This window comes from Phoenix dactylifera, chromosome 4, assembly GCF_051530095.1.
Source record: "Phoenix dactylifera cultivar Ajwa chromosome 4, Ajwa_hap1_PhDact_Kaust_v1.1, whole genome shotgun sequence".
Lineage (NCBI taxonomy): Eukaryota > Viridiplantae > Streptophyta > Magnoliopsida > Arecales > Arecaceae > Phoenix > Phoenix dactylifera.
Genome location: NC_143193.1, coordinates 48,836,188 through 48,846,988, shown reverse-complemented (window position 1 = coordinate 48,846,988; position 10,801 = coordinate 48,836,188). Strand labels below are relative to the sequence as shown.

Below are 10,801 nucleotides of genomic sequence, written 5' to 3'. Positions count from 1 at the left end.
CTTGATAATTCCATCATCTGAGACTTTTGTGTTTACTGCAATATATTGTTTAAGCCATGTTCGTAGAACTTTGAGAGAAATTGATCTTTTTTTACAACAAAGATAATTGATTGGTACCGATTTGTTGGATTAGATAGCATCCATGTGGGAAAGGAGATGCCATGTGGATCTTATCCTTTTATTTCTCTCTCAAACTATTTATACATATAAACCTCTTCCTTGAAAGTATATATAAGTTTATGCAAACAATATATCAAATATTGTTTTAATGGGTTTATCATATATACATTGATCCAGGAAAATTTGCTCTAAAACCAAAAAGTGGGAAAATAGATGGATTGCAGTTTTTAAGTATTTGTTATATAGGCCTAATAAGTCCATGAAATGGAGATAGTGGCCTCACTTCTTTCTTTTTTTAATTATAAAAAACAAACCCCTTTGCAACTTACACAAACCTCTCTGATCTCTAGTACAAGGCTTTGTATTAGAGTTCATTTTAATCCGAGTTAACTTACCCTTTGCAGAATCCAAGATCATCTTTTTGTTTTTGCTAGGATTCTAGTCGATATTTTGGTTTTTTTAGGATGGAGTCTTGTCTCCAGTATAGTTTGTCTATAAGTACATCAGCTCAACTTTTGATTCAAGAAGGTCTTGATTTGAAAATTAAACTCCTACATGCATCAATAATAGGCTCCCAAAACCCCATCTTGAATCAACTAAATAGTGTTTTGGTTTCTAAACTCCAAGGATACAATGATGCCATCCATATGCAATGGGATCATATGTTATATATCGAAAAGCTAAATTTCCTTATATGATCAAATAAATATCATTTGCTTGGGTATGAGTGGGCCCTTATGCTCAATTTGATCCACTCAATTTGCATTTCTCTAATTTTATTGTGCTTCTAAAACTTATATAATCCATCGAGTTGGGAAGATACTTTATAACCTAACTCAAACTATTTTTGGTTTGAAAAATACGGAGTTGGCCTAATTTGGCTTCATTTATTTAGGTTATGGAGCATGTTTCATTATCATTTGGTTGTCCACCGGCAGGCCTTTAAGCATAACTTGATCCATCCAAGTTGCATCCCTAAATTCATTGAATTGCCATTAAGTTATCAAGTCATTTTATTTAGGTACCTTTGTTAAATAGCCATTCATGTATTATCCTTGTTACTCAAATATACCATCCCTTTCCTTTTTCTTCAAAAAAGTAATCTCATCATTTATATTTATATATCCTCCATCCAAATTACATACCTAATTATCTTTGCACCACTAATAATGTAAATAGTGGCCAAGGAACATTGTTTTTGACAATTGGCAAAAAATTAGAGAAGAAAATAATGATATTAAATTTGTTGCTCTTTCGTTTTATGATACAAAGAAGATCCTCCTTACACCTTTATTTACTTCACTACTTGCATATATCGAATAACATTGCTTGGCTAACTCAAAACTATCTTAGGAACATTATAAAACTCAAATCTTTATCCTTTTTTTCATCAACATAATGTTAGCAAGCTTGCTAAAAAAGAATATCATACAAGAAGATCAAATAAATATTGATCAATGATTGAAGAGAAGAAATACTACTTTATATAGGGCTCTTTTTGATTGCTACCATATAAATGGATCATTAAGCATTTTCTTGTATCATACCAAAATTACATAATCTATCACATCCAATTAAGTTTGCCGACTAACGTAAATGTATATTCTAGTTAGAGAATATTAAATAGGAAGACTGTAACATATTTATCATCCATTCATTTCATATAGTCTCATATACCATACTTACATTCTTACTTTTACATTGAATCGCTCATGTTTTAACATAAGCCCAAGAAATATTTATAAAACTATCAATTTATTAAGGTGTAGAAAGGATACAATGTATCATCTAAATGTAATATTCTTTGATTTATGCTTAGCAAATAGATGACCAACTTATGAAGCAGTTACTTGTAAAACCCAACATCAACTACTCTTAGTAGACATATCTGAATTGGTTTACTTGAACCCAGTCCTCATCCAAAAAAACAAAAGTTTCTATTCGCACACGTGTCTACATAGCTAATAAAGAACACAATCAAGTCCACATCGACCCAGTTGTCAATGATTAATTATTCTTGTCAAGCCACCCCATGATCACCATGGTCTTGGTTGCTTTTCCAATCCCCAATGAGGTCGTATGATCATCGAGACCAGGCAAAAAGATAAGCTGTACCACCTCGAACACCATCTCAATTACGTTTCCGACATCTATCGTATGCAAGAACGGGACCACCGACAAATCGGACACATGGCAGGTAAAGCATGCGTCATGATTTTGTTTGATGCTCCGTTTGGACCAACCAATCCTTCTCCGACACCAAAGATCCGGTTCGGAAAAAAAAATCCCATCGCCATCAAAATGTTAAATAGTGGTTTTTTTTTTTTCTTTGGTTACAGAACTCTATTTCAATCTAAGAAACGGTCACAATCTGTCTCCTTTCACTCGGCTTGTTCCAGGGTCACATCTCCTCGTTGTCTCGCACTTGCCAAATTCGCATAACCATCACGTGCCCTTTTCCCGAACCGGACCGGTCCAGGTAAGAGAACATTCTGCGGCTTGTAACACATGATTATCAAGCCGTGTAAAGGCTCCGATCATTATTTTTTATACAAAAAATAAAAAAATTTACAAATCTAGTTTAAATTTCATGGCAGCATCAAAAAAAAAAAAAAATGAAGAAAATATTATAAAAGAGTCTCGACCAGACCTCTAGGCCCAAAATAGGCCAGAATTAACCCAACGGACGGGTCAAAAAAGGGACTCTAGGAATGTGGAACATGTCTAGAAACAGATAAGCATTGTTTTGGAGACAAATGGATTAAGCAAAGTGAATTGCATTTAAGAAATTTTTAAGACTTCCTACAATTGAATTTGATGACAAGCTATCGAATTATTTATTAGTTAAGTTGCATGCTTCTTAGTCATTAGCAGAGAACAATCTATCCATAGTCCAAACTTAAAGGATTTGATAATTGCTATAATCTTTTTCGATCTATGACTCCAAAATTGAAAGGCTAGTTAGACCTTCTTGTCTTCTAAAAGGAGGTTAAAGTCGTGCTTTATAACCAACCTGTAATTATTTTGAAAAGACTCAAATAACAATGATGATACTGGTGATGATGGAGGAAAGATTGAACATGTACATTGACATTTGTTGCTATGAACAAATATATAACACCACTTTTTGGCAACATCTACATGTTGACCTAGACTCTATGTGAAATATAGTGATCTCAATTTTGCCTCGTAGACTTTCAAGCAATGGCTATTTGGTATATTTTGCATAAGTACCCCTCAAAAGTTTTGATTTTGCATGTATAATATTGTAGTTTTTGTATTTTGTGTAAATGGTCTTTAATTTCTTTTCACCAATAACCTTACAATAACTACCTGCTAATACTAGTTGCTTTTACCAATTTAATGATATAAATATCCCTGTGCATTACATGGTCTGTAAGAAGGATGGTTTTATCATTTTCATTGAAAGTTAATTTTTTAATAGCACTGAAGGGCTAGTTTTTATCACACAGTACCATGTGACACTGTGACTGCATCTCACTTGCCATATTTGGAAATAAATAGTTGGAGCTCTAGGAAAAAAAATGTTGCACACTAGTCATTATAGGTGGCTTGGACTCCCTCTTTCTATAACACTTCCATAAATTAGGTAAAGGTGCTGGCTTGACTTTGAAAAATAAGGTTCTGCGTGGGCTTCTCCTAGTTGTTGGCATCAAGGCTCATCTAATCTCAGTCTACCACATGGTGCTTCTCTACTTGTGAGGTTTAGCACTTGACAAGGATGGAACTGTAACAAATCCAACTCACATTATATCTTTCTCTCCAAAACAAAAGAAAAGTTCCATAAAAGAAATATAGCTTGCTTTCAAAAAAAAAAAAAAGGAGAAGAGAAATCTCATAAAAAGAATTCGAGTAGTTTATTTTTTTGCTTTTTGTAATAAAACAGTACGACTATCTAGAATTTCTTAACCAACACATCAAACCAACCCCATCCCCAACACCAAATAAATAAATAAAATAATAAGAATTTCTTGCCTAATGCGTACAATAGTGAATGAATTAATTCTTTGGAAAATAGACCTCCTTTTATCATTTGTTTTTATTTTCTTTTCTTTTCTAAAGAATTTTTAGATATATTTTAGGTGCCATTCTGATCTATGAAGAAGGAAGTATACACATAATGTTTCTTTTTTCTTTTTTTTTTTTTAAGAAAGAAAGCATATTCTATGCTAGATCTATAATGTATATTATTTGCTCAGGTTTAATTTAATTGGGATGAGTTGGATAAGTTGTAATTTTTAGTATAAGTTAGCTCTTAAGCTTGACCCTCTTAGTTGCATAGTTACATAGATACATTGATCTACTGCTAATATTGTCTATTTTATGATGAATACTTGTTAGCTAGTAGCTAACTAAGCTCTAATCATCTTTTCAAAATGCACCATGCTTTTTTTTTTGTGAAAAATTATGTCATGACATATATTCTTAAAATTCTTCAACATGAATATTTGAGCTACAATCCTTAGATACATTGAATAACAATAATGTTATCAACCTGTATTATCTTAAATTCTTCTGGTTGAGCAGCCTTTTGTAGTATACTCCACTTGCTTGAAATACATTTTCATTATTCTGTGTAAAAGTTATGCCATCACTATTGTTCTTAAAGTTATCAACTTGAACTTTTATCAAGCAACTATTCAATTTTATTCTCAACATATATGGGTTGCATCTTTTGGTACATTGAATTGTAGGTGACATTATCGAGCCGTTTTATCCTGATACTTGTTCCTAAGCAGCGATTCATTCTTTCATACTGTTGTTATATTTTCTGTCAAAATTATGCCATCACCTAAAATTCAGATTTTGCCAAACATGCACTTGTTTTTACATAACTATACATATCCTTTGTCCAAAATTCTTTTAATAGTCATCATCTTACCAGTAGCATTGAAAAAATGATCGCCAAGCCCTCATTAATCTCCTAGTTCGCAAAAATAATTAAACATGACGAAAGCAAAGGAACATTTGCCGTTCTTTTATTTTAGAAAGAGTTCTAATCACAACTTAGTTTCTATTGTTATTGCACATGTTCAAAACCTTGCTCGTCAAACTCAATTGCAAGAAAAAAAAAAGCTGAACAGGTACTTGATATCAACCACAAAAGAAAGGATTTAGAAAATAACAAAATTGTAAAACTATTAATAGTAATGCTACACATGATTCTATACTTTGTATCCTAAAAACATGTCGGCAAATGTCTTCTTTTATTTAATATGTGTTTGTGATTAGCTTTCCTCATCCATATAAGGTTTACTAGACTGAATCTTCCATCTAACTAAAAGTTGAGTACATGGGATCCATTGTTCATTTTATATTGTGGTCCTTATCTCAATCTTATTCTTATTTTGCTGCATATATTGAGGACCATTGCCTACCATAGCTAAATAGAGTATGAAAATATTAGACAGCTAAATAGCATCACCTTTGCATCCGCATGATCTCGATGAAGATGCAAAAGAATTAAAATCTAAATATATAACTTTATTATAATAAGAAAAATGGAATATTTTACATAGGATTTCAAATATTTATGTTATGAATAGATAGATTAGGAAGCATTCCATGTATTAACCCAGGTATCATGTACTCTTCGGCATCCAAATAGACTTTTAAATTAAAGGATAAATCTATTTGCTTTCCTCAAATAGTCCAATCCCCAAGAGGCTTCACTCGTATAAGACCGGCAGACTAGGCCAAAGATCATCTGATCGACCTCAAACATCATACCATCACCACTACAATGAGTTCTCGCATCCAAGCGCGGGAACCATCAGAGTAGGACACATGGTAGGCATCCACAGCGATCATTACGCTGTTTCCTGCTCTGTGCGGACCAGCTGCTCTTTCTCCGACTCCAGATCGGGTTGCGAATCTTCCATCACCATCAAAGGTTCCGTAGGTTTGAATCATAAGACGAGGTCACGCTGCATGTCTACTTCCACTCTTTTTGACCAGCTAAAAGGCGACTAAAAGTCACACCGCCTCGTTGTGGTGCACTTGAGCTGTCCTCAAGTCTAACTCCAAAATCCCCATAACCATCACGTGTCGCATTTCTTGAACCGGATTGGACCGGTCCAAGTTGAGATCAAATCGAGCCGGTTCGAACCAATCAATCCGGTCTAAAATCCTCGGAACCACTGAATTGTTTCACATATATGTGGTTCCATATATGCTTGTAGTTTATCAGATAATTGATGGTGGGTTTTGGGAGATAGAGTGGCCTAGGTCTGAACCGGGCTCGAATGGATACTTGGAATTCAGAACATTTTTAGAAACATAGACAAGAGTTCCAACAAATATCTCAAGATACGTTTAATAATGATTAAATATTTTTATAATCGAAATGGCTATTGAAATCCTTAGATTAGTTGAATTAATTTGCACCGTCGTCATTAGTACACAATAATCCATCCCATAATCTTATGGATGTGACAACTTGTACGCGTTTTTCTATCTTAATCTCTAACACTTGAAAGACTTACCAGACCTTCTTGTCTCCCAAGAGGAGGCGGCTTGGTTACGTGTCTCTGTCCAATCATTTATTTTTTATTCGTTTGAAAGTTGGAGTATCTTCTAAGCATTCACATTTGCCCTTGTTTGGAATATAACATTCCTAGAATCCATGACATGTAAGGGTATGTTTGGATGTTCATACTTGTATTACAAATATTGAGAATAACACTAGAAGTGCCATCACTTACCTCTTAAAACTGATAGCAAACATAACTTGTGTCCTACCATTGCAAAATAACTCCAATCTAAAAGCTAATACATTTGGAGAAGACGAGCATTGTTTAATTTGAATTTCTCAAATAGATATTTTAGATAGGTAGTAGAGTTTTTCCCTTTAAAAAAAATAGAATGAGAGAAAGCCTGACTGAATTTAGGAGAGGGTATAATTTGCGCCTAGATCACCGGTGTCGATATCCAATTACTCTACCAAGTCAGCTAGCACCCTATCTGTGGAAATTAAGGGAGACTAGATGCATTTAGAATAATATGTAGAAAAAATAAGATGATACCCATTTTTATTGTGGTGGAGTTTTCAATCTCATCTGTGAAAAGTTGTATTAATGTAGTGCTCTCCAAAATGATTTGCATTATCTCATAATGAACCAAGGATTATCAAGTAATGGTCTTTGCATTTCCTCCTATATCACCCTTGCTATGCCTCATCTTCTCAATCAAGACAAGGGTTTCAATATTATGGATTCCCCACTCGCATAAATGATATCAGGCTAGTAGGGCAGCATGGCATTCAAAGGCTACCTAAATGCACGTAAGAAGCATTTGCCAGAAGGAAACAAAGCTCATAAAAACAGAGGATAAAAAAGACAACATATGATTCATGCAACTAAGTTTGGTGCTACTTCATCGATCATTGGCTTTGGTTCTGAGTGCATGGTGCTCAGATATATTAAGCTTTCACAAATATAGCCATCAATTAAGAACCTTAATAAATTCATATTGTCTTCTACTGCAATAAAAGAAACAAAGGAGGAGCTTGCCTCACATGAATACCAGAGTCTAGCATCCTCCCTTCGCTTTGTGCCACCTCTCCTTCAGCGAACCATCATGGGAGCTGATCATCTTGTAGGAGCTCTTTCAAAATAATTCATTTGCAAGGGAATATGCCCTTAACAATAAATTTTGCTAGATTGTTCAGGTACATGAAACATGAATGTAGACATGATTCTAAAGAGTGTTATTGTACGCTTAAGTTATGGATATGGTTAGACTAGAAAGTTCAGATCCTCTATGGCGGATGTTTCGCACCGAAAAGAGCTGTATACTATTTGGTGAAAGTCAGAGATGAACAATTGTCATGCCAAGATATTGCAGATCACATCAGATTACGTGTGCGTGTCGCTCTTAAATGTTTGATAGCTATCTGTCTTCGAGATTGAATAACGTGGCGGCCATCGAGAGGGGTACATATCTTTGCAGTAAAAAGCATACACCATAAAAGATCTCTTTTAGTGTAAATCTTTATCGTAATCGAACTATTACGTTCGGGAACATACCTAATTTCTTCTCTCTTCTATAATTTCTTCGCTAGTACTGCACCGGGAACATATATCTTAACATAAAAGTGTCATGGTAGAACATAAGTAAATATATAATGCCACACGATAATATTCACTTTGTTTGCTTTTCCAAACATAATAATACATTCACCTGTATTCACGTGAAATTTTTCTACATCGATATCTTTGATATCCCAAACACAAATCAACACCCAACCATCCCCTCTCTTAAAAATTAAAGGATGTTGCCCTTACAGTTTACAACAGCGGATCCCACAGCGATCCCTGCACCCAATCGTCCAGCTCACCGGTATCATTGGACCAGACTGGTGGGGCCAGCAGCATGGCCTCCGCCAGCTCCACCCACATCTTGGGCGAGTCGAGCCCGAGTTCGTCATTCCACGGCCACTCGGACGCCGTCGAGCCGGAGCTGACGGGGCTCGACCGGGCGAATTCCTGCCTCAACCGGACCCTGGCGGCGGCTTCGAGGGCTGCGGACCGGATGTCGCTCGGGTCGGAGCTGGCGGGCCGGGGGAGCTGGTCGACGGCCTCGGGGAAATTGAGGCGAGCGTCGCGGCCCTTGAGCCTCAGCGCGGCGACGTCGTGGGCGGCGGCAGCCATCTCGGCCGACTCGAAGCTTCCGAGCCAAATTCGTGTCTTCTTGCCAGGTTCTCGGATCTCGGAGACCCACTTGCCCCACTTCCTCTTGCGTACTCCCCGGTAGTTCGTCGCCGGCACGCCGGCATCCGCCGTGGCTACTTTGCTCTCATGTTCCATTTCCGTGCGCTTATGGAGACAGAGAGTGTAAGAATATCGTGGTGGCGTTGGGGGAGTAAGGCTGTAAGGGTGTGGAGAGTATATATAAGCGAGGTGACGGTGTTATTGGCCACATGCGAAGGTTGTTAGAGTGAGCGAGCTTCCGAGTAGCTACGTAAAGGAGCAATATAATAATTTGGGGTGAATTTTTATGAGGATCGCATGCATTGCACTTGAGAAATCGGATGGATACAAGGGGGGGAATGGATAAACGTTCGAGATGTCTTAAGTAAGAGGATATTGGGACAACGGAGCCGCTATTTTAAGCTGGGAGGAGACAGCTGGATCACCGAAGGAAGAGGGGGAGGGGGTGGCGTCGCGATCACATTCTGGCGTCCATTAACGAGGGTGTCAGCGTGAGCTTTGAATGTCGCGTGGGTCCCGATTTAAGGGGTCGGGGGAGGTGGGGATCGGCACGTGGCGGTTGACCGTAGCACGGATGGAGACGGGGAGAAGGCGTACGGATCAGATGGCTACAAAGGGAGATCAGGGCGGCCGGGCCAGGGTGGCGCTTTTCCACCGAAGGGCTGAGAGGCGTTTGTACTGGCGGACACCTGGTCTTTAACATTCGTGCCATCGCAAGATGCACGGGTTTGAATCTGTGGGCGGATGGGAGAGCGGTACGTGGCAGGACAGGCATGGGCCTACGAATCTGGGAAAGTGATGGGCTAAAGATTTGGACTCGTGTGGATGGGTCCAAACACGGGGGCTTGGGACTGGGTTCAATGTAGCCAGCTAGTAAAGCATCCATGGGGACCGGGTCCAGTTCAGTACGGACCTGATCCAGTTGCGTTTTGTTCCATCAGAATGGGGCATCGAACACTGTGGGCAATGCTTTGTGCATGATGGGTTTGATATTATCTGAGAGGTGGAGGCCAAGGAAGTGAGAGAAGTATATAGGAGGAATAGAAAGAGATGGATGGGGTATATCTTCAACTAGAACTATCATGAAGACAGAAAAAATAATGATAACAAATAGGGAGGCCTTTTTGGTCGCATGTCGAACTTAATCTCAATAATCATTGTTATTAAGCATGGGAACACCATAAGTTGTATCTTTTCTTAAGAAAAAAAAACTTAAATTGTGTCTCAAAGTTGTATTTGGCTCGATCAATCTAGTGTCTCTCAGAATTTGGTTAGGCCTACGCAAGCTTAAGTCACATGCTTACATATACTGGCATAATGCTAAGTAGAAACACATAGCTTTTTTATCCTTATTTTCAGTTTAGAACATTTCGACCTGAAATCAAGACAATCCAAGTTGTAGAATTTTTTTTTATCATGGTGGATGCTAAATGCCGTATCATCACTCAAATCGCATGAGATCCAAATCTCGCCCTATTACATCCACCGATTTTGAGGGATGTGGTTGGACCGTGTAAATAATTCTCCTAAGCATCAAACACGTTCACACATGACTTCCATACACTTTATCATCCTTTCTGCTTCACTATTTTTGCAACAATGATTGCACAACTTCTATCACAATTGTACTCTTATCTATCTTATCGATTTAACCTTTCAAAGGATGTGCAATCGAATGATTGAGGTGATACCAAATGAATCCACACTAAATTATTTTCCTTTTTCTATTCATTTAGTTGGAACAGTGATTGATGCGTTCTTTATCCTGCTACGACCAAATCACCACGCAAATGGCAGGCCGACCAATTCTAACAGTGCCGCCATATCTTACCATCAGAATTAGGAGCTATGCCATCAGAATCTGAAGCAAAGTAACAAAAACTGGGTGGTGACGATATTATATCCTATATAAAACTATGAGGGACCATAGTATTAGATATTATATTCTA

At 37.5% G+C, this 10,801-nt stretch overlaps 1 protein-coding gene across 1 annotated transcript; it reads right to left on the bottom strand.

The window, feature by feature from the left end:
• Positions 1-7,805: 7,805 nt before the first annotated feature.
• On the bottom strand, positions 7,806-9,210 carry LOC103704771 (Integrase-type DNA-binding superfamily protein). Its single transcript, XM_008788196.6, has one exon. The coding sequence runs from the start codon at positions 8,946-8,948 to the stop codon at positions 8,430-8,432; it is 519 nt and encodes a 172-aa protein (XP_008786418.1). The 5' UTR covers positions 8,949-9,210; the 3' UTR covers positions 7,806-8,429.
• Positions 9,211-10,801: the final 1,591 nt, after the last annotated feature.

Excerpts from the sequence above, each read along its gene's own strand:
- LOC103704771 (XM_008788196.6), bottom strand. The coding sequence starts at position 8,948 with ATGGAACATGAGAGCAAAGTAGCCACGGCGGATGCCGGCGTGCCGGCG.